A 21,525-nucleotide genomic window follows, 5' to 3' on the forward strand; every position below is an offset into this window, starting at 1 on the left:
CCCACCTTCAGGATGCTTTCTTCAGATCTTCTGTGGCTTCCCTTTCACCTGTAACTTTCCAGAGCTTGCATTCTTTTTTTTATTCTCTCACCTGTATGCAATTTTCACTTCTTTTAAGGTCTTACCACTTCAGATCTTCATTTCCACTCCCCTATATAACGACATCACCTTTTCTAAAAAATCCCTTTGAGCATTGGCGTGCATTTACACCTATACAACCAACGCTGCATGCTTCAGCAGCTCTTGTGCTACATCAGCTCAACACCACTCACATACTTGTGTGATGCTCCTGACCAGCCTACCTCTCATTTCCCTTTTGACATTAAATATTACTCTAAAGGTATTGCTTTTGCTCTCACCAGCACAGTCTGATCGCTGATTATGGCTCCGTGGCTCCTCGTTTGTTACATTTAAACTAAGCCCCATGCATGGCTGAGGGTGTGCTCCGGTACAGTTCTTCCTTTGCTCCCCATTAATGCTTAGTGTGGGTTTGCACCATCCCACTGCCTCCACCAAGCCTCTGAGATCCAGCCCGATGATGAAAACATTTGTGTAAAGGAAGGAGATGAGAGACCCAGGCTCCCTCTGCTCACCACATCCAAGTCACTGACACAGGAGCCACGGGTGAGGTCGAAGAGGAGAAAATCCTGGAAAGCAGCGTTACCCAGAGCACTGGGACTCTGGCCAGCTGGGAATTTGGGAGTCACGTAAGTCCCGCGTCCCAGCTGCAGAGCCACCGAGTTCCTCGACCCTGAGCATGAGGCCTGAGAACAGCCGGTGCTGGGACACGGTGCTGCTCCTCATGCCTGCTCAGTGCCAGCAGCAGGGACCTGCTCCCCTTCCAGCACCTGGGCAGCACAGGGCAGGGACAAGCCCACGCCGACACGTGCATGGGGCTGGCCTCACCGCTGGCACACACTGAGCACCCTTGGGAACACAGGGCCAAGCTCGGTTTACTTGTATCCGTAAGGAAAGCCCAGAGGAGCCTGTGGGGACAGGCATTTTCAAGTCAACGCAAGTATTTGCATGGTGTTTATGCTACTTAAGTGATAGCCCAGGACTGAACACCAGCACCCCCACAGTGGCCCCTCTGCACCCAGAGCAGATTGGTGAGGGCAGGCTGTGTGTTTGCAGCCACCTACTGCAGGCAGAGCCACCACCCTGGGCACCTCAGCAACTGCTGCTGAGCTTCCCGGAGCTCCACTATCCATGTGGCACTGGTGCCAGCAAGTGCTCTGGGGGGTGCAGCCTCAGCGTGGGCAGCCATGTGCTGTCCCTGCTTCCCCATGTCCATCTACAGCATGGCCCCTTGCCCACGTGCATGCCCTGAAGTGTCTCCAAAAGACATGATCTGTGAACAGATGCGGTTGGGCTGGCAGTGTGCAGGTGACAGACACAATTTCAGCACAAAGTTAACACAAACAGAACAGTTATAGGACTTTATTTAAGCCCTGAATTCAAGAAATTGCCTGGATTACACCATTTTACCTGGATTCACATGCTGGATCCAAGTAGCAGAGCACATTGTTTCTCCTCACCCACCAGCCAGCACCCACATTTTTGGTCGCTTGACAGTATCAGCTGCCGTGCAAAGAAGTGCACCTCTACCTCCACATTAACACAAGCACCACGCTCCCCTCCCATGCGTGCGTTAGTTCTTGGCCCAGAGGAGCATCTGAGCAGTGAGTCAAGCTCTTTCCTGCCCATCCTTTTTGCCCTACGTGCCCTGCTGTGGCACTGCCTTTCCCAGCTCGTGGATGGCCCTGTTCTCCAGCACCTCCACCTTCCCCTTGCCTGGCTGCAGCACGCTGGCCACCATAGCCCTGGCCACCGTTTCCACAGGCACTGAGTAAGCGGTGGGGAAGACCCAAGCCACGACACCCAGAAACTGCTGGGCTATCCACTCCGCGGGCCGGGACTCCTGACGCTTGCACAGCAGCACCCTGCAGAGCAAGGAGGTAAGGTGGGTCAGGCTGAAACCATTCCCTGGGGAAAAGCTAGAGACTGGGTTCTCCAGCTGCACTAGGGGCAGCTTGCTAAACCCACATGGAGGCTGTGCGGCTGTAGCAGGGCCCTAAAACACGACTGAGCTGAGCCCAGGGACACTAAGCTCCTTTCCCTGCAGTGCTGCACAACCAGGATGCTAGTTCTCCCGGGCAGCAAGAGCACAGTACAGCTGAAGGGATACAGGTGAGTATCCTCACTGCATGAGGTCAAGGTCTGTGCGGAGAGAAGCTCTGGCCTATGTCCCCCAACCTCTGCTTTCAACCCAAGCCTCTTCCTGCATGGCGTGTGACGCTAGGACTGGGACTGGCTGTGGGAAACTGCTGTGCATGCTCCCTGCAGCATTGGGAAGCAGTGCGCTCATCCAGGAGCTGCATTTGCAGCTGGTGGCTTTTTCCACTCCCCCGCCGCCTCCCAGCCCTAACCTTATGCATCCTTTCTCTCTCTCTCCATTTCCCAGCCCCCTGCCCTGGCAAACCCTCCGCTCAAGCCCTCCTCCACCGCTACTCACGCTGGCCGGAGAATGGTACAGCGATCAAAACCAACAGCCTGGACCAGGTTCTCCACTTCTCCCTGTGAGAGCGGTTAGGCAGGATGAAAGGAGATGAGGGTGACTGCAAGCACCATCCCCGCCGCCCCATGAACTGGCAGGAGAGCGCTGCTCAGCCGCGAGCAGGATGGCATTAATGCCCATGCAAAGCAGGTACAGGCCAGCCAGCCAGCAGCTCTCCAGGGAAAGGCAGGACTGGGTGAGGGTCTGGACCACTGACTGTGGGTCACCAGCGCACCCTTGCAACCATCATGCTAATTGCAACTGCCTGCTCCGGAGAGGTGGCATCAGGACATGGTGTCCAGCCCTAGGGATCCTGGCAGAAGGCACTGGCAGACAGCGCTGAGCCCAGCAGGTGTTGGGAGCTGCAGCACATGATATACGGGGAAAAAGAACATTTGCAGTAGGTATGGTGCCCCTCGGGGAGCCTGTGGGCTCCCCATCCCCGGACACTTCATGTTTCCCCTGGACATTCCCCACCTGGCTGTGAAGCTATCCCAGCTTGGGGCTGGGCTGGAGACCCCAGAGGGTGGTTTGAAGCGGGAGACAGAAGCCGCACGTGGGTGTTGTGCCGTTTTGGGCAAAGCCATTCGCGTGGCTGCCCAGCCAAACCCCTGCCCTTGTCCCTCAGCACCAGCAGGACCCCCCGAGCCACTTGCATCCCTTGAACCCTCATCTCCTGCTTCGATCCAGAGCATCCCCGCGTTCTGTGACTCCTGCAGAAGCACCGGGAGCCCCCCCACAGCTGCCCCCTCACCTTCACACGGAGGTAGAGGAAGCGGCTGTGCTGGTTTGCCCCCCGGGAGGACTGCAGGACAAAGTGCTTGCAGCCCCCTGCCCGCGCCAGCTCCGCTGCCTGCGCAACATAGTCCCGGTCCACGCGGACGAAGCCGTCCTGCAGGCAGAGGGGAGACGGAGGGTCAGCATGGCAGGGGAGGGCAGGCAGCCCCCCGCCCCCCCCAAGGGGGTCCCACTCACCGCCCCAGCCTTGGCCCTGGTGGTGCCCAGGCAGCAGAAGCCGACGTCGTGCCCCTGGAAGGCGGCGGAGTGCTCACTCAGACGCTCGAAGTCCACCACCGCCTGCTCCTGCGGGGAGGCCGAGGCTCAGCGCGCCCGCCGCCGCCGCCCCCCGCCGCCCCGGGACCCCCGGCCCCACGCACCACGGCCGCCTCCGTCTCCTCATCCAGGCTCAGCCGGCGCCGGCTGACCAGCGTCACCCGGGCAAAGAGCCGCCGGGCCAGCAGCTCCCGCAGCAGTGCCCGGCCAGTCGCCCCCGAGGCGCCCAGCACGAAGCAGGCCCTGCCGCCATCTGCCGCCATGATGGGGGAGCGGAAGCAGGCCCGGGCGGGGAGGTGTGCCTCCGGTCTGCCTCCGGTCTGCCTGCCGCCTGCCTCCGGTCTGCCTGCGGCCTGCCTGCGGCCTGCCTGCCGCCTGCCTGCCGCCTGCCTGCCGCCTGCCCACAGGAGAGCCGCCAGGCAGGCACAGCAGCCCTTTCTCAGGGACTGGGGGAGGCTGCAGGGTCTCTGTGTCCCCCCACGCCTAAGCAAAGGGCTGCCCCGGGGGACCCCCCTCTACCTCACTGCTGCTGGTGTCCCCTCTCCCGTCCCTGCGGGGCAGAGCCCATGCAGAAAGTGTCCCCGGGGGGATCTCCGTGCCCCTCAGGCCAGGTGGAGGGGCTGTGTGCCGGGGGTGGCTCAGAGGGTCTGTGACCTGCCAGGCAGACCCTCCCTGAAAAGCACCGGGCTCAGTGCCACGGGGCGCCCTATAGCTGTGTCCTCCAGGCAGGGGGTGAGTCACCCCCCCTGCCACCCGCGCTGGACCTGCCACAGCCGTGGCAGCTTCCCTGGTGACTCCAGTGTGAAGCAGCTGCTGGTGCCTGAAGAGCAAGGAGATGGAGCCCACTCCCCAGGGGACCCTCGCTGAGCAGGTCCTGGGGTGTGCTGTTAGGCACAGAGGCCCTGCTCCAGATGCCCGCCCGGTGGGGATGACTGCCATCGTCCCCGGGGCAGGCCGGGTCCCACTGGGGCATAGCTCGAGCGGGCATGTGGGCACCCGGGCGCTCGGTGCAGCTGCTCCCATGAGTAGCATCAAGGAGCCCCATGGCACCCCAATCCTGTTTGTCCTGATTCCTGAGGAGGGAGGTGCAGGGGCCTGAATGGCTGCTTTCGGGATCAGCCAGGCGATTTTCCAGCCTGGCGTGTCTGCCGACAGTTCCCCCTGGCTGAGGATGAATCTCTGATGCACGTGCTACCTGCGGGGCAGGATGCACGTCATGATCATCAGCGGGTTAATGGCCAGCATCCCGCTTCACCTGCCAGTGTGCCGCTGTGCCGCTGGCACCCACTGTCGAGCGCCCCGTCCAGCGGGCTGCACCCCGCAGCCGCAGGGAACACAGGTGGGTGCAGGGGCTGGGAAGAGCCAGGGGTAGCAGGATGAGTGCTTGAGAGTGGGAGGGGAAGCATACGGTACTGGCAGCAATGCCTATAGGGCACGTGGTACGCTATAGGATTCCATGGGGTGGTGGGGATACCCCTGGGGAGGGGTGGGACCAGGATGCGTGGGGGCCACACAGTGCTCCTGCTGCTCATGGTCTGCTTCTCCTCCACAGCAGGGCTCGGTGGGCTGGCCAAGTGCCGGGGCAACCGCTCTCCCGGCAGCATGGAGGTGCAGTGCCAGCGCAGTGCGGCATTTGACTGCACTCCCCAGCCGGCAGCCTGCTGCCCTGACTGGATGGCAGGGCTCCCTGATGCCCTGCCTCTCTCCCGCCTCTCCATTCCTGGCACCCACGACTCCCTCAGCTTGTTTGGTGGCCAGCGCCTGCGGTGCCAGAGCTGGAGCCTGGAGGCCCAGCTGGCGGCCGGCATCCGCTTCCTGGATGTGCGCTGCAAGCTGGCACGGGGCGAGCTCCACGTCTACCACCTCTGCACCTTCCAGCGGGCCAGCCTGCGGGGGGTCCTGCGCCGCACCCTGCGCTTCCTCCGTGCTCACCCCAGCGAGGCCGTGCTCATGCGCATCAAGGAGGAGCTGCCCATCTTCTCCCAGCCTGGCTTTGCTGCCCGGCTGCACCGCTGCTTGCTAGAGGAGGGACAGAGCTGCATGTGGTGCCGGGAAGAGGTGCCAACGCTGGGCCAGGTGCGGGGGAAGATTGTGGTGCTGGAGGCGCTGGCGCGGGAGGTGCTGGGCATTCCCTACGAGCAGCTGAGCATCAGCGACGCCTGGAACGTCCTCTCACTGGAGCGCAAGTGGGCCCGGGCCCGGCGGCACCTGGAGAGGGCAGCCAGTGGGGACCCGGCCACCATGCACCTCACCTTCTGCTCAGGCAATGGGCTCTTCACCTGTCCCGAGGAGGTGGCACGCTTTGTGAACCCCCGCTGCTACCAGCACCTGCGGCGCCGGGGCAGGCAGCCCGTGCGCTGGGGAGTGGTCATCATGGACTTCCCTGGTGCAGGGCTCCTCCAGCTCATTGTGGAGAGCAACAGCCCACAGACCAGTGGCCCCATCACAGCAGCCCCTGGCACCCCCCCAGTACCCTCACGGCACCCCCGTGGCAGAGGGGATGGGCGCCACAGACAGCACAGCTCCACGCGCTGCTCACGCCGGTGCCCATCAGGACGGACACTGCTCCCGGCCTCACACCTCCGCCGAAAGACATCAGCGCCCAGTAGAGCAAAAGCATGTTCCTAGCTCTTGCTGGCACCAGGAAGCCTTCATGTGACAATGGTGTGACAGCGCCAGAGGCAGCAGAGGAGGGTTGGTGGCTTCGGGTGGTCTGGGGAGCTGCCCCCTGCACGCAGCTCTCCCCTGAGGAGCTGGGTACAGTCCTGGCAGGGCCTGGGCTGACTGAGTCCCCAGCAGAGCAGCAGGGAGAGGCAGAGGGAAAAGGTCCTGCCAGGCCTCCTCTTGGGCTGGCGAGTCCACCTGAAATGCCTTTCTGCAAAACAGCCTTTATTCCTTTCAAGGGTAAATAAAATTACTCTAGGAAAGCACTTTCTATATTGCCTTCCCTAGCAGAAAAAAGTGCAGAAAAGACCTTTTGCTTTTGCTGCTCAGATGTGAAAGAGCCCGTACCCCTCTGTCCATGGCTGAAGCACAGTTAAATTGGTGTTTGTAACCATCTCGCTCTTAAAGTAGAGCTGTGAGAGAGGTCAGAGGAGGAGGAATTCACTTCAAAGATGACAGTAAATGGTTAGGAACATCCTTCCCCTCGTTATTTTAGCTTTTGTTTTTTTCTTGCAGGGCCTTGCCCCAAAAGTCAGGACTGTTAGAGAGAGGTGACTTCAGCAAGCGCCGCTGGCCCCGTGCACGGAAAGCTGGATGGCCACAGCTGCGGCAGTTCAGATGGGGCTACCCCCTCCCTGGGGTCACACAGCCGGGGGATGCTGCACAGGACAAAGCCCAGCAGTTTGCAACAGCACAGGCAGCGTGGACAGGAGAGTTTGTAGATCCACAAAACCAAAATGTGCTTAAAATGCACATTGTGCCAGCACCTGCCCTACCTGCAGAAAATAAATCCGCAATTTAAATAGACCGGCGAGCCACAGGACACAGTAGCTCCTTGAAGCAGAAAGATAACTGGGATCCCAGGGGAGAAAGCATCAAACTGCCAGCTGCACTGAAGCAAGGAGGTGAGAAAGAGAAGAGGAAAACTCAGCCCTGTCCTGTCAAAAGGTGAAGAACACCCTCAAAGATGCTTCTGTCTCAGGGGAAAAATGCAGCCTGGCACAGTGCCTGCCAGAGGGCATGCTGCAGGATTTCCTGGCCAGAGGCAAGGACATTGTTTTCTTTGCAGGGCCTGGCCCTGGCTGGAGACACAGCCCTTGGTGCTGAGCATGGTCATCTGCTGGCCCTGGGCGGGCTGCGGCGGCGCTGGGCTGGGCAGGCAGCAGGGGAGGACGGAGCCTGTGCTGCCATGAGCCAGGACGGAGGGGAGTAGGCAATAGCGCGCAGGGGATGTTGGAGGTGACAGACAGAGAAATCTGTTTCTGGACTTGCTTTGTGATAAATCTCTGCATTAAACTGGACATGTGACAAAGCACTGGTGATGTCTGGGGTGCCAGTGGCCTGTTCCGTTGGCTGTCAGACCTCCACTGCCTGGGCCGCCCCTGTGCCCAGCCAGCATGAAAGCTCTAGGTATTGCTCTCATGCCAGGAAGATGGGTGCTATCAAGGGAGGGGCAGTCAGATCGGTGGCCTGTCCCAGCTTTCCAGGGATGCACGGTGCCATGGGGAGCCGGGCAGGGTGCAGGCAGAGCAATCACAGTTCCCAGGAGCATCTCTGCAGGCTGGGTGGTTCTGCTGTCACTGAGGACAAGGGCTGCCTGCATGGCAGCAGGGCTGTGGCACATCCCCGCAGCTGCACCCCAGCAGCCAGTACCCACCCTGTGCCCCAGTTCACTGGCAGGGCAGAGGTGCTGCCTGGGGTTCCATGGGTGGGTAGAGCTGCTTGTTTACTCCTTACCACACAAGCCGTGAGATAACTTCGGCATTATCTACGCCCCCAGCATCCTGTTTGGTGAGCCCTTATCTGTGCCACATGCACGTGTTGCTGCTACCAGGCGCCAGGGATTCAGCAGGCAGCATGGGCAGGAGTACCCAGCTGGTAGCAGTGCACAGTGAAAAGGGTCTCCATCACTGGCGTAGTTGGGGAAAGGCATGAGACAAAAAGCTGTCCTACAGCTGAGATTAAAGAAATGTCTCTGAGAGGGACCAGATGAGGTGGGCAGGAGTGATTTGCCCAAAACTACCTCTGTGTCCCGTAGCCAGGGCTGCTCCAGTGCCATGAGGTCCCTGTGGGTGGGGGGTGCAGGGTGCCACAGCCCCTGGGCTGTCTTGGAAGCAGCCCCATGCTTCTGGTCCTGGCTAATCCTTGAAACCATCTCACACCCTGCAAGCCAGGGTGGCACACAGATAACACACCTTCCTGTGGGCAAACACCCAAATTGTGAGAAAGATTTTATCGGGTGCCACTTTCCTCTGGGGCTGTCACAGGAGGATCCAGCTGCTCAGGCTGCAGGCCAGGCGTCGCCCTGGGAGACATGCCCAAAGGCACCCTGCCGCTCAGGGACACCCTTTGGGTCAAACACCCCTTGGGGGGCACCTGTGGTGAGGGGGAGCCGCCCCCTGCCCACACTCAGGAGGTGCCTCTGAAGCTTCAGAGAGAGCAGCCTCAGTCCCCAGGGTGGAGCAAGGGGATGGCAGCAGCGGGGCTGTATGCTGATGGGATGTGGGTCCTCACCTCCTGCAGGGGCACTGCTTGGGTGCCCCCTTGCCCCGGTAGGCTGCTGAGCCCTCCCCAAGCAGCAGGGGCAAGAGGGGCTCCCCAGGAAGGTGCCCCCTGTATCGCTGGCAGCAGCCAAGCCGGACAGGCTGTGTCAGGGTGACTCGGTTCCTCTGCGGTTTGCAGGGAGACATTGCACAAGGAGGGGAACAGGCTGTGCCAGCGTCGGGTGGGAGCTTCTAGCAAAAACAACACAAGCGTTCCTCTGTATGGGGCAGGGGTTGATGGGGGTGCCCCTTGCACCCCCTGCCCCAAGGGTCTCACTCCACCAGGTCCTGGGCACTCCCCGGGGACACATTGCAAGGCAGAGCCTGGACTTGGCCCTGGGGCATCTGCCCACCTCTGCCAGTGCCCACCTCCCCATGCAGCATGTAGAGCCCCTGGCACCATGGGTCCCATCCACACCTGGGTGATGCCAGCACTGTCAGGATGCTCATGCAAGCATTGCACCCTGCCCTGCACGTGGCACCCTGCCCACAGCACGGCTGAGCACACTGAGAAGGAGCAGAGCACCAGGCTGGGTGGGCAGTGATGGCTGCAGCGGCCAGGCTGCTTTGCCCCAAGGAGCCCTGCAGTCACAGCCTGTGGGTGGGTTGCCCAACGCCACCAGCTGCATGGCACCCTCAGCAGTGGTTTGCAGGTGGGAGTGGAGCACACTGTCCCTTCCCCACAGATACAGCCCATGGGAGGGCTCTCATGGGAGAGAGAGCATCACCTCTGTCTGTGGCTCAGGACCCAGGCACGGCAAAGGAGGCACATTTCCATTGAGATACCTGTAGAGTATAGAGGGACAGTGAGGAGGTGACACAGGAAAGTGTCTTTGTACCTGCTCCCTTGAGCCCACTCCAAGCAAAGCCCTGGCTTGCAGCTTGTGCTGTACCCTTGGAGGGGTGGCTGGGGGGACAGGATGCACCATCCCGCCTGGAAAATGCACCATCCCATGGGAAATCCCTGGGCTGCTCAGCCAGTAAGGCAGGGATGGGCCCTTCCTTGGTAAGCGGTAAAGCAGGAACCCAGCGGGGAGCATGTGCCCTACAGCATCCTGAATCCTTCATGCTGGGCCAGCCTGGAAACCCCCTGAGATGTGGAAGGACTCCTGGTGATTAGCCAGCTCCCCACAGAGCTGCAGAGCTGACTGGGTTCTTCTCTCCCTCCCACCATGTGTACCTTTTTCCACTACCTGCAAAGCAACCCCCAGTAGCTGTCCTGCCTTGCAGGACCCTCTCCCTGAGCCTGGGTACCTGTGGGCATGGGGTACTTGCCCATGTAAAAAAGAGCTTTGAACTTGGCCACATTCTGCCCTTTGCAGCAGCAGCCTCTGGGTCTCAGCCACCTTGCTTCGGTTTTTAAAACAATACCAGAAACTATTTGTAGTTACAAAAATAAAGGTGGGGATTTTTTTTTTTCCTGCTGCTCTGCCCTACCATGTCAGGTTTCAGCAGAAGTGAAACTGGCAGGGGCACAGCCTGCTCCCCCACGAGCACCCCTCTGACCCAGTTGGTCTCCCACCAGCCCAGGTTTGGAGGTGTCTCCTGCCCCAGCAGCTGCCCCTCAGCCTCTCTGCCTGCCTGGCTGCTTCTTCCCTTGCCATAGTTGCACACCCTTTGCACGTGCACTGCTAGAATGCGAGTGCTCCTGAATTACTGGATATGTAGGCTCATCCTCAGCAATTCCATAAAAATAGACAATTGCAGTAAAACATTTTGTAAGGAAGGTATCCAGAGACAGGAACTGAGTTTCATTTACATTGGCAAAGTATAGTCATTGTAGTGGGTTACGGCTTTTGTGGGATGGGTTCCTCCTTTTGTCTAGTGTAAGTCCTCTTGGAGCAGCATCAACTTCTCTGGAACTGGAAAATGCATGTGACCTGCATGGCTCTTGCCTGGCTTTAGCTGGAAGTGAGCAGAGCAATTCCTGCAGAAAGCCCGGCCAAGACAATTTTATTTAGAAGCAGAACAGGGCAAGGAAAATTTATGATGATTCAAGAATGATCCAAGGGGAGGTGGACACAATGAGACATGTCCCTGAAGGATCAGTGGAAGTTCCTAAAGGATATTAACAACTCAGGGAAGTTCCTCTGGCATTTTCATGGCCCTTTCTCATACAGATTTGAAGGCAAAGACAGGAAAATACCTTGTGTAACTTTATTGGTATATGAGGATTCATAGCCAGAGCAAAAAGCCTGCAAGTGAGGAGAGCATCCGGCACAGGAGCCAGGAGGCTGCGAGCCACGCTTCTGCTCAGCCCCTGTGGGAACTCATCACACTTCATCCCTCCTCTGTCCTCTGATTGCTGGTGCAGGCACTGCAACGTGGACATGGTGGGTCAAAGAGGTCTCAGTGCCCTGGGCACCTTGGGCTGGGGCTGGACCCCCCTGGGGGGACCTTCTCCATCTCCTGGGGGGCTCAGGCAAGCTCGGCTCGTTGGCTTGTTGCGAGTTGGCTCCTGTGGCTGTCATGTGCCCATGGCAGCGTGGGGATGCACGCAGGTCCCTCGGCAGGGCTGTGGCCAGGGCTGCCCCTGCTGCTCCCCTCTGGCTCTGGGCTGGGAGCGGGGTCTCTGGGGGTGGGAGAGCCCTTCGGTGGGGAGGCGGGGACGCGGGGCAGGATGCGGGTGGCAGCGGGGCTGGGGCGGGAGGGGAAGAGGCCAAGGGCAGGGAGCGGTGCTGTGCGTGGTTAGAGGAAGTGTGCGCGCTGCTGCCCGCCGACAGCCAGACGCACTGGTGCTGCCGGCAGTCGGGCAAGGTGCGTCTGCAGCACCGACATGGTAGGTCCCACTCCTCTCCTTGGGCACGAGTTGGGGTCTGCCTGGAAAAGGGGGTTACGGGACAGCAGGGCTGCGGGCAGGTGCTGCCAGGAACCAGCAGCGCTGCTGGGGACCCTTGGGACGGACCCAGGCTGCCCCTGAGACTCTGCCCCGAGCAGCGAGGCTGTGCCAGGTGCACAGAGCACTGCCAGGCACACTGCTATGGAGGCAGATACCAGCCCTGGGTGGGTGGGGAGGGGTGGGGGGCACAGGGCATGCCCTGGACTTGGGGGCTCCCCAGGAGTGAACTGCACTGCTGGCACAGCCTCCCTCACTGTCCAGCTGTGCTGCAGGCACAGCCCCCACAAAAGTACCTCGCCGGAGGGGCCCTTTCTGCAGCAGAGCTGTACCCGGCTGGCAGCATTGTGCGTGCCTGCATGTAAGCTGGCACAAGCGACATGCGTTTGTGGCTACCAGGACCACCCGGCAGCGGTGTGGGTGCACTGTGGGGTGTGTGAGCCCCCGTGGAACATGCATGCTCACACCTTCCTCCCTGGCATGCAGGGCACTGCTGCGGGACTGCGATCTGCTGGGAGGACGTGGGCTCTGAGTTCTCATGGCATCTGCTACCTGGGCATCGCTGCCATCACATGGGGTAAGCCACCTGCTGCGGGCGTGGTAAGCCCAGCGGGACCCTGTTGCCGAGGAGCCTGCAGGTCCAGGAAACTGGAGGAGGACAGCAATGTTATTCTGGGGGCTTATCAGTCATACTCCCTGCAGCTGCTAGCCCAGGACTGGCTCCTTCTGGGCTGGGAGGGGGGCCGCATCTCTTGGGGCCAGCTCCCCCCAGCCAGACCTATTGCAGGACCATGCTCCCCCAGGGAGGATCAGGACACATGTGGTGTCCCCACAGGGTTCCCCAAATGCAGTATGGCAGCTGGTGCATTGCACCGTGATCTGGAGAAAGGCAGCAGCAGCTCGGCTCCCTGCCCATGCCCATGCTGCAGAGCTGGGCACAGCCACAGCCACAGGACCCACAGGTGCAAGGGTTGGGAACACACCTGGGGCAGCACCACACAGAGTTAAAGCTGCTAACTAACATCAGGAAAAGACATCAGAGTAGAAACTAATTTGGTTTTACTGCCTGTAGGATATTTCCTTCATTTTGGCATTGTACAGAGCAAAACCTGCCGATGCCTGCTTTGTCCCTAGGGATCCTGCAGTGAGCTGGGTTATTTTCAAAGGACCTTTTGTGATTGAGCTAAGGAACAGAAGTAAATGCAGAAGTTCCAGGGGGAGGCTGAGATTTAGCTCTGAGGGGAAAACAAAAATGCAAAGGCACCCCAAGTGCTGTGGATGCTGAGCACCACCCTGGGCAGGAGACTTTGGGGGCTGCCAGAGAAGCCAAGGGGTCAACACGTAGGCAAACAGCACCCACCATGGGGTTCAACTCCAGGTGGGGCAGGGAGAGGTAATGTAAGGCTGAGGGGAAGGAGTGAGGATGAGCTGTGCTACAGAGTTGCTAGGGGAGCTGGAGGAAAGAGGCAGGAGAGCATATAGAGGATGGGCTCCCTGGGTCCTTTTTGTTTTAGGGATGGGGTGTGTGAGGGCAGCAGGGCAGCTGCTCTGAGCTGTGCTGGGGAGGCAGCGAGGGCCAGAAGGTGGGTGGTGGGAGCTGAGGCCAGGGCAGGCTCCCAGGAGGTGCCCTGAGCTTCTGTTCTGCAGCTCCAAACTCCCAAGGGGTGAAGAGAATGGCTGTTGAAGGCCACATTTTCCTCAGTTTTCTTGAACGAAGTGGATAGTTTGCTCTTTCACAAGGAAAACTAGACAAATTATGGGAACTCTGCTTAGAAAACTGCATAACTACTGACCAAACCAGAGCCCTAATTAGACTTTGGAAGCCCTAGATTTGCATCTAATCTGCAATGCCCAGGCCCTGGCCTGCATGACCACAGTGTGATATGCTCCCCTGAGATGCAGGGTACCCCAGGCCAGTTATTTGGAGCGATCTTTGATCCCCATCTAATTTTCTGCGCAGATAGAGATACAATCCCCATATCACTTTCTGTAGTTGTGGAGATGCATGCTACTGGAGAGGAGGGAGGAAGACTTTTTTGTGGCTTAAACACTTAGATTGCATCAGGTTGTGGTGAGAAATGCTGTAAATAAGAGCAGGAGAACTTCTGGGTGTGGGTTCCAGTTAATCTCTGGCTTTGCCCTGCATGGTGGGCATGGCTAGGATGTGAACTTCAGTGTTGCAAGACAGTTGTTTTGCAACACTGAATTTTATAAGACTCTTTGACCATCTCTGGCTCAGATGAGCAGCTTGGGATACAGATGCTTTTGGGGGTGAGGCCATGCTCGTTCCTCTGCCTTGATCTAAGCTAACTCTCATGTAGAAGCATAAAGCAGGAAAATTGAAGTGGTACACTTCTGTGCTCAAGGAAGGAACCACATTTAAGGAACCATCTTGATGTTGGGTCTTCCCCTTTGGGAAACCTTTCTGGGCAGGGGGGCAGGGCTGTGGGGCTGGGCTTTCACCCCTTGAGCAGGAGGAGGCATCAGCACTTGGGACTCTTCTGCCACCTGTGCTCTGCCCACCCCATTCCATGCTTCCCTCTGTCTCAGCCTTCACCCCGTCTCCTCCACCTTCCTCACCCCCATGCAGTCCCCGCTCTGCCCTGCCCAATCCACCCACATCTCTGTGTACCCTTAGAGCACCATTATTGCCCACTCTTATCCCTTCCTCCTGTCCCCTTGCCCAACTGTTCACTGGCATCTCTTGGCCCTGATGCCAGCCCTAGCCCACCCTCATGTCCCAAGGGACCCCATCCCCAACCTGGCTCCCATCTTTCCGGCATCGACCCTGGACCTCACTCTCTCTCGCAGGTGTGGTGATGCGGATGGAGGTGGGTGCCTGGAAGTACCACTACAGTGACCAAGGGGACTACACGTGGGAGCAGGCCAGGAACTACTGCCAGACCTTCTTCACTGACCTAGTGGCAATCCAGAACAAGCGGGAGATTGAGTACCTCAATGAGAGCCTGCCCTTCCACAACCGCTACTACTGGATTGGCATCCGCAAGCTGAACGGCATCTGGACCTGGGTGGGCACCAAGAAGGCACTGACGAAGGAGGCGGAGAACTGGGCAGCTGGGGAGCCCAACAACCGCCGCTCCAACCAGGACTGCGTGGAGATCTACATCAAGCGGCCACGGGAGTCGGGCAAGTGGAACGATGAGCCCTGCAACCGGAGGAAAAAGGCACTGTGCTACCAGGGTGAGCGGGGGGACTGTGGCACAGGCCCAGATCAGGTGGGCTGGGGACCTCAGAAGGGTGACCAGTGGCTCCTGATGACCATCCTCTGTGTGCACAGCCTCCTGCCCACCCATTCCATGCAGCCAGCGCGGCGAGTGCGTGGAGACCATCGGGAGCTATCATTGCGAGTGCTACCCTGGCTTCTATGGCCCCGAGTGCGAGGCTGGTGAGGCAAACATCCCCATCCCTCCATCCATGCTGGAAAGCCTGAGCCCTGGCATCAAAGCGGGCAATTCTGTTGTGCTCCTAATGGGCTGGCGGTGCCACGTCTCTCCCAGTTGTGCAGTGTGCTGAGCTTGAGCCCAGGGGAGCACGCATGAACTGCAGCCATCCCTACGGAGACTTCAGCTACAACTCCACCTGCGTGTTTGGGTGCCACGAGGGGTTTGAGCGGCAAGGGGCTGGCACGCTGCGGTGCCTGCCTTCCCAGAAGTGGTCAGCAGACATCCCCACGTGCACAGGTAGGGCCTGCCAGGGGGTCTCAGGGATGCAGCATTGATGCTTTGGGGGGGTCAAGCCCCGTGTGCCCAACACTGCTCAGGCAAGTGATGGGCTGCACTTGCTGTGCCCCAGCCCTTTGCAGAAGCGGCTCCCGGTGTTCCGTATGGGGAGCAGTTCCCTGATAAGACTGCAATGGGCAGAGTGGCTGTGAGCTCTGGATGAGCCCCCTGCTTGCCCTGGCTGTCCCAGTGCTCTTGCTTGCTGACCTGAATCCCACCCAGGTGCCAGCACCCTGCATGGTCTGAGCATGAGGGCAGGAGAGTGTCTTGGCATCTCCATCATCCTGGTGGCACCATCTCCATCTCCCCCTGCTCACCCCAATCCACTTTGGGAAGGTGCTTGGCATCTCAGGAATCCTCAGAGAAGATCAAAGGGTGGCTGCTGTTGTGGCCAGGGGAAGGGTGTATCCCAGCGGGGCTGGGCTGCCTTGAGCGGCAGCAAGGGCCTCTGAGATGAGCTTAGGTATAAGCTGGGAGGGACAAAACAGGGCAGGAAGCCACAAAGGAGAGAAAGCTGCGGTACATCATGCTGCAGGGAAAGTCTTCCTGTCAGCGGCTCAAAGGTTCACAGCCAGGTGCCAGGCATCCCAGAGAGGTGCTGGGCTTTTTTGGGGCGTGCGAGAGCCTTGCTCCACCTTCCCTGTGCTGTTGCGTGGTGCATCTGCAGCCTTGCACAAGGGTGGGACAAAGCAAGGACTGGAGCAGACACAGAACACAGCTGGGGACCCTCTGTGTTGGGAGTCCCAGCAGGAGGGGTCGGGGGCAGGCAGGGTCTCTGTATAGATATTTAAAAAATAAAATCCTGCCTTGAAGTTACTGCTGCCAATGATACTTGTTCTGGCTGGGCCTGTGGTCCAGCCCGGGGCTTGCTTTAGGCAGCTGAGACCAGCAAATCTTTCTGTGGTTAAGGGGAACGGGCATGGAGATGTGACTGTCCCGTGGCCAGCAGCCCCCACAGTGGCAGGGTCAGAGGCTGGCTCCCAATTTTGTGGAAGTCCTCCCACACAAGCTGGGCTGAGCCTGCCTGCTCCAGGCTTTCCAAGTTCCCAAAGGTTTGCTTTCCCAGCTCACTGTTTTTTCCTGCTGGCTGTAAGTATGATTTATTTTTCTTTTTCGCAATGAATCAGAAGAGTCAGTCAGCCGCCTTTGCTAATTACGAAGCTGCATTAGCAAACGTTGCCAGTTGGGTTTACTCCAAAAACAAGCAGAGGTTCCTGCTGCAGTGAGGCTGATGCTACTGCAGACACTATAAGGGGCAAGGCTGCCTGCCCTGCCCTCGCACGCGCTGCCGGGTGTCTGCCTGCAGCCCTCACGCCCTCAGCATGCCCTCCCCACGCTGCAAAGGTAGAGCCTGGGCTGCCTGCTGGAAGGTGCATCAGTGCTGGGTTTTGGGGCCCCGATAGACACCTCCAGGGATTCTGTGGGAAACCAGGCTTGCCTGTAAAATAGCTGTGAAAGGAAAAGTCTGCCAAGGAAAGTCTTCGGTGTCAGCCTGAAAGGTGTAGGAAATGGGGTCTGTCTCACCGGGGCTGGGTGCCGGTGATGTTAGGTGTGCTCCTGCCACTAACCTGCGGTGGTCCTGCAGGCAGGCAGAGCCGCTCGCCACAGCAAATGTTGGGTGCTGCCATGGCATGCAGCGAAGCACACCCCAGGCACAGCCTGGAGGGGCTGGCACGCAGCCCCTGTAGCCATCCCATCCCCATCCCCTACAGCCCCAAAGCCACCTGGGTGTCCTTCCCACTGCTACTGTGACAAGAATGGAGGCAGGTCTCTGCTCCAATCCAGGGAGGGAGGCGAGTAGGACTGTAGCAGCCATGGTCCTTCATCCTGGGGGCTGCAACGCCAGGGTAGTGCAGGGGATGAACAGGGCTCTGGCAGAGCAGCAACTTCCACCACCAGGAAATCATTCCTATGGCAGAAAAATCATTGCACCAACTACATTACTACTGTTTTTGAAGAGATGAGACTTGTCTGGGTAGGAAAGGCAAATCAGAGACATATCACCAGAGGTTTGGTTTTGCCTGATCAGGATTCAGCCCTAATCCTTAGATTTAACCTCATCTATCTTGTCTCTGAGACCTGCTCTCCCATTGCAGCCATCACCTGCCCAGAGCTCAGTGCTCCAGACCGGGGAGAGCTGAACTGCTCCCACCTCCACGGGGACTTTGCCTTCGGCTCCACGTGTTCCTTCTCCTGTCAGATGGGGTTTGAGCTGATGGGGTCAGAGAGCCGAGAGTGCACAGCCACAGGGACCTGGACAGGGGATGCCCCACGCTGTGAAGGTAAAGCTGCTTCTAGAGCAGAGATCAGGGTGTCATTGGCCTTGGGGAGACACTAGGATGTTCCCCAGCCTCTTGGTTCCAGCAGTTTAGCCTCCCAGTCCCCAAGATCCGCTTGAAGTGTGCCCCTTTGCCCTGCAGCCATCACCTGCCCTGTGCTCAGCGCTCCAGACTGGGGAGAGTTGAGCTGCTCCCACCTCCACGGGGACTTCACCTTTGGCTCCACGTGTGCCTTCTCCTGCCAGGCAGGGTTTGCACTAATGGGGCCAGAGAGCCGCAAATGCACAGCCACAGGGACCTGGACTGGGGATGCCCCACGCTGTGAAGGTAGAGTTGCTGCTCGAGGTGTCCCAGACCTTGGATTGACCCTGGGATGTTCTCCAGTGTCTTGATCCTCTCATTGCAAGTTGAGCCTCATAGTCTCCAGGCTCCTGCTGAAGTGTATATCTATCCATGCAGCTGTTGCCTGCCCAGTGCTCAGTGCTCCAGACCACGGAGAGCTGAACTGCTCCCACCTGCATGGGGACTTCACCTTTGGCTCCACGTGTGCCTTCTCCTGCCGGCCAGGGTTTGCACTGATGGGGCTGGAAAGCCACGAGTGCACAGCCACAGGGACCTGGACTGGGGATACCCCACGCTGTGAAGGTAGAGCTGCTGCTAGAGCTCAGGGTGTTGCTCCCTTTGGGTGACAATAGGATTTTCCCCAACCTCTTGTCCCCACACTTTAACCCTGTAGTCCCCAGCTCCTTCTTGAAGTGTATGTCTGTCCCTGCAGCCATCACCTGCCCTGTGCTCAGTGCTCCAGACCACGGAGAGCTGAACTGCTCCCACCTCCATGGGGACTTTGCCTTTGGCTCCACGTGTGCCTTCTTCTGTCAGATGGGGTTTGCGTTGATGGGGTTGGAGAGCCGAGAGTGCACGGCCACAGGGACCTGGACCGGGGATGCCCCACGCTGTGAAGGTAGAGCTGCTGCTTGAGGTGTCACAGGCCTTGGAATGACCTTGACATGTTCTCCAGTGTCTTGATCTTCTCATTTCAACAGTTGAGCCTTGTAGTCCCCAGCTCCTGCTTGAAGTGTATCTCTGTCCCTGCAGCCATTGCCTGCCCTGTGCTCAGTGCTCCAGACCACGGAGAGCTGAACTGCTCCCACCTCCATGGGGACTTTGCCTTCGGCTCCACGTGTGCCTTCTCCTGCCAGGCAGGATTTGCGCTGATGGGGCTGGAGAGCCGAGAGTGCACAGCCACAGGGACATGGACTGGGGATGCCCCACAATGCAAAGGTAGAGTTGCTGCTCAGCGTGTCACAGGCCTTGGGATGACCATGGGATGTTCTCTGGTGTCTTGGTCCTCTCATTGCAACAGTTGAGCCTCGTAGTCCCCAGGCTCCTTCTTGAAGTGTATCTCTGTCCCTACAGCCATCACCTGCCCTGTGCTCAGTGCTCCAGACCACGGAGAGCTGAACTGCTCCCACCTCCATGGGGACTTTGCCTTTGGCTCCACGTGTTCCTTCTCCTGTCATACGGGGTTTGCCTTGATGGGGTTGGAGAGCCGAGAGTGCACGGCCACAGGGATCTGGACTGGGGATCCTCCACACTGTGAAGGTAGAGCTGCTGCTTGAGGTGTCACAGGCCTTGGGATGACCTTGAGGTGTTCTCCAGTGTCTTGATCCTCTCATTTCAACAGTTGAGCCTTGTAGTCCCCAGCTCCTGCTTGAAGTGTATCTCTGTCCCTGCAGCCATTGCCTGCCCTGTGCTCAGTGCTCCAGACCACGGAGAGCTGAACTGCTCCCACCTCCATGGGGACTTTGTCTTTGGCTCCACGTGTGCCTTCTCCTGCCAGGCAGGGTTTGCACTGGTAGGGATGGAGAGTCGCGAATGCACAGCCACAGGGGCATGGACTGGGGACACCGCACAATGCAAAGGTAGATCTCATGATCACATGCATGTCTGGAAGTGCTCTGTTGCAGCAGATTGCTTTCCCCAGTGTCCCCTTTCCCTTAACACCCCTGGTCTGTGGCAGCTCATCCCCTGGCTCCCCAGCCCACATGTCCCCACCCCACCACCATCATTCCTGTCCAATTGATGCTGCCCCTGTGCTTTATCTGCAGTCATCAGCTGCCTGGTGCTGGACCCCCCCAGCAGAGGCCAGCTGAGCTGCTCTCACACGCATGGGAACTTCACATACAACTCCACGTGCACTTTTTCCTGCGAGGAGGGGTTTATTCGGAGGGGAGCAGAGGTGCTCCGATGTGCGGCCACAGGGAACTGGACTAGGCATGCCCCTGTCTGCACAGGTACGATGGGACTGCTTGGTCCTCTAGCACGGGGGGGGGGGGGTGTCTAGCTTCCTGCAGCACATCGTGAACATGGCAGGGGGGCAACCCCAGAAACCTGGGTGCTGTGACGTCCTTCTGACAGCTTTCTAACCTGTGGGTCTGTGGATCTGTTTCAGAGGACGGTGCCACCTTCTTAAAGGAAGTCTTGGCTTACAGCAGTGGCACAGCTCTGGCAGTAGCCGGCATTGTGCTCTCTGGGATGCTCATTGCCCTCCTTGCCAAGCGGCTCAGCGACAGAGGTACAGAAACACCTCCCACAGCACACCGTCGCTTTGGCCAGGGGCTCTCAGGCAAGGTGGTTACGGAGTCCCAGAGAAGGGTGGGATGAACAGAAGAGTTTAACAATGTGATTGCCTCAGTCCACATGTCTCCTTTGCTGTGAGTTGCGGGGGTCCTTGGCAGTTCGGCCAGCTCAAAGGGTCGGCAGCCAGGTTTGGAGAGCCAGAAAAACACCTTCATTGCAAAGGGGAAGAAGGCAAATGCTTCAGCCCCCACTCCCCCCTCCATCCCATGCTTGCCAAATGGTTCAATTTCAGATGCCGCTGCTGGGGCTTCCCACACCCTTCCCTAATCAAATCTGGTTATTTCTTTTCTATCTGCTCTGTCCCCATGGATGTTTTGACACTGTTACCAGATGAGAAGAAGCAGCTCCTGAACCCCACCAGGTGAGAGCTGTGCTCTGCGGGAGGGTGGCTCTGCCCGTGCCCATCACAGCCCTGCGGTCACCCCGCTGCCACCCAGACCTGCCTGGGTGAGGCTGCTTTTATAAGTGGGAGCATCTTCAGGGCTGAGCCAACCCCTGCCCTTCACACCCTGCACTCTCCCGCACGGCTGACACCCTTGTGCTTGCCTTCCAGTGACCTCGGATCACCAGGCATCTTCACCAATGCAGCGTACGATGCCAACCTGTAAGGTGAGCGCTGGTGAGATGCTCGCAGCACCTTGCCCTCTCACGGCATGCTGGCAGCGTTCCCCCCTGCGCCTGCTTGGCAGGCACCCGTGGAAAATTCACCTGAGCAGCTGCTCTCCTGGCTGGGGTGCTCCCAGGTGGGGACACCCCTTGGGAGGGGAAGGGGGGGTCCCGCTGCTTTGTACTGCACCGAAGGAGGTGACGGCTCTCCTGTGCTTGCAGCCTGGCCGTGACCAAACCCCACCGCGACCGCCGGTGCCGCAGACCCGGCGGGAGTTACTGCCCGGGCCCGGGGGGCTGCGTGCCCCCGCCAGAGCCCGGGCCGCCGCTGCCAGCGGAGACCGCAGGTGCGCCCCGGCCCCCGAGGAGCGGCGCCGCCTCCCCGCAGCACCCACCCACGCACGAAGCCCTCGGAGGACCCGCCCGGGCCCGCGGGGCGCCCACCCCGGCCCTTCCCCGCAGGGAGCGGCCTCCTGCCCGCGGGCCTCGCCCCGCGGCTCCCCCCACTCGCGCTTGTGGCGACGGGCTTGTGTCAGCGGGGCCGGAATAAACGCCTGTGTGTAACGAGCCGCCTCTGTGAGCTGGGGGGCGGGCGAGGGGTGGGCGG

At 59.3% G+C, this 21,525-nt stretch overlaps 3 protein-coding genes across 7 annotated transcripts; 2 read left to right on the forward strand and 1 right to left on the reverse strand.

The window, feature by feature from the left end:
• Positions 1 to 1,424: 1,424 nt before the first annotated feature.
• HTATIP2 (HIV-1 Tat interactive protein 2) lies at positions 1,425 to 4,002 on the reverse strand. The gene is made up of 5 exons (XM_056356412.1): positions 3,715 to 4,002; positions 3,533 to 3,640; positions 3,312 to 3,449; positions 2,516 to 2,577; positions 1,425 to 1,943 (listed from the first exon to the last, which is right to left on the reverse strand). The coding sequence occupies exons 1-5, from the start codon at positions 3,871 to 3,873 to the stop codon at positions 1,718 to 1,720; spliced, it is 693 nt and encodes a 230-aa protein (XP_056212387.1). The 5' UTR covers positions 3,874 to 4,002; the 3' UTR covers positions 1,425 to 1,717.
• Positions 4,003 to 4,367: 365 nt separating this feature from the next.
• Positions 4,368 to 7,804, forward strand: LOC130157150 (1-phosphatidylinositol phosphodiesterase-like). 2 transcript variants are annotated; one of them, XM_056356410.1, is made up of 2 exons: positions 4,368 to 4,949; positions 5,163 to 7,804. In XM_056356410.1, exons 1-2 carry the CDS (start codon positions 4,793 to 4,795, stop codon positions 6,236 to 6,238), a joined length of 1,233 nt encoding a protein of 410 aa, XP_056212385.1. In that variant the 5' UTR covers positions 4,368 to 4,792; the 3' UTR covers positions 6,239 to 7,804. The 2 variants fall into 2 exon arrangements, with proteins under 2 accessions (XP_056212385.1, XP_056212386.1); XM_056356411.1 differs by having other exon boundaries at positions 5,166 to 7,804.
• A 3,238-nt stretch (positions 7,805 to 11,042) lies between these two features.
• SELP (selectin P) lies at positions 11,043 to 21,482 on the forward strand. Of its 4 annotated transcripts, none has more exons than XM_056355560.1 (17): positions 11,043 to 11,150; positions 12,140 to 12,230; positions 14,465 to 14,854; positions 14,952 to 15,059; positions 15,172 to 15,354; positions 17,490 to 17,675; positions 17,814 to 17,999; positions 18,132 to 18,317; positions 18,448 to 18,633; positions 18,768 to 18,953; positions 19,089 to 19,274; positions 19,409 to 19,594; positions 19,781 to 19,966; positions 20,125 to 20,247; positions 20,643 to 20,673; positions 20,866 to 20,921; positions 21,141 to 21,482. In XM_056355560.1, the coding sequence occupies exons 1-16, from the start codon at positions 11,148 to 11,150 to the stop codon at positions 20,918 to 20,920; spliced, it is 2,472 nt and encodes an 823-aa protein (XP_056211535.1). In that variant the 5' UTR covers positions 11,043 to 11,147; the 3' UTR covers position 20,921; positions 21,141 to 21,482. The 4 variants fall into 4 exon arrangements, with proteins under 4 accessions (XP_056211535.1, XP_056211534.1, XP_056211536.1 ...); XM_056355559.1 differs by lacking the exon at positions 11,043 to 11,150 and adding an exon at positions 11,486 to 11,596; XM_056355561.1 differs by lacking the exons at positions 11,043 to 11,150; positions 18,768 to 18,953 and adding an exon at positions 11,486 to 11,596.
• The last annotated feature ends 43 nt before the right edge of the window (positions 21,483 to 21,525 follow it).

The sequence above is a fragment of the Falco biarmicus genome, chromosome 11 (genome assembly GCF_023638135.1).
Source record: "Falco biarmicus isolate bFalBia1 chromosome 11, bFalBia1.pri, whole genome shotgun sequence".
Classification (NCBI taxonomy): domain Eukaryota; kingdom Metazoa; phylum Chordata; class Aves; order Falconiformes; family Falconidae; genus Falco; species Falco biarmicus.

Coding starts and splice junctions, on each gene's coding strand:
- SELP (XM_056355560.1), top strand. Junction 20,248..20,642: donor CAAGCGGCTCAGCGACAGAG/GTACAGAAACAC, acceptor CACTGTTACCAG/ATGAGAAGAAGCAGCTCCTG. Junction 20,674..20,865: donor CAGCTCCTGAACCCCACCAG/GTGAGAGCTGTG, acceptor CTTGCCTTCCAG/TGACCTCGGATCACCAGGCA.
- LOC130157150 (XM_056356410.1), top strand. CDS start 4,793: ATGCACGTGCTACCTGCGGGGCAGGATGCACGTCATGATCATCAGCGG. Junction 4,950..5,162: donor CGCAGCCGCAGGGAACACAG/GTGGGTGCAGGG, acceptor TCTCCTCCACAG/CAGGGCTCGGTGGGCTGGCC.
- HTATIP2 (XM_056356412.1), bottom strand. CDS start 3,873: ATGGCGGCAGATGGCGGCAGGGCCTGCTTCGTGCTGGGCGCCTCGGGG. Junction 2,578..3,311: donor TCCTCTACCTCCGTGTGAAG/GTGAGGGGGCAG, acceptor CCGCTCTCACAG/GGAGAAGTGGAGAACCTGGT. Junction 1,944..2,515: donor TGTACCATTCTCCGGCCAGC/GTGAGTAGCGGT, acceptor CTTGCTCTGCAG/GGTGCTGCTGTGCAAGCGTC.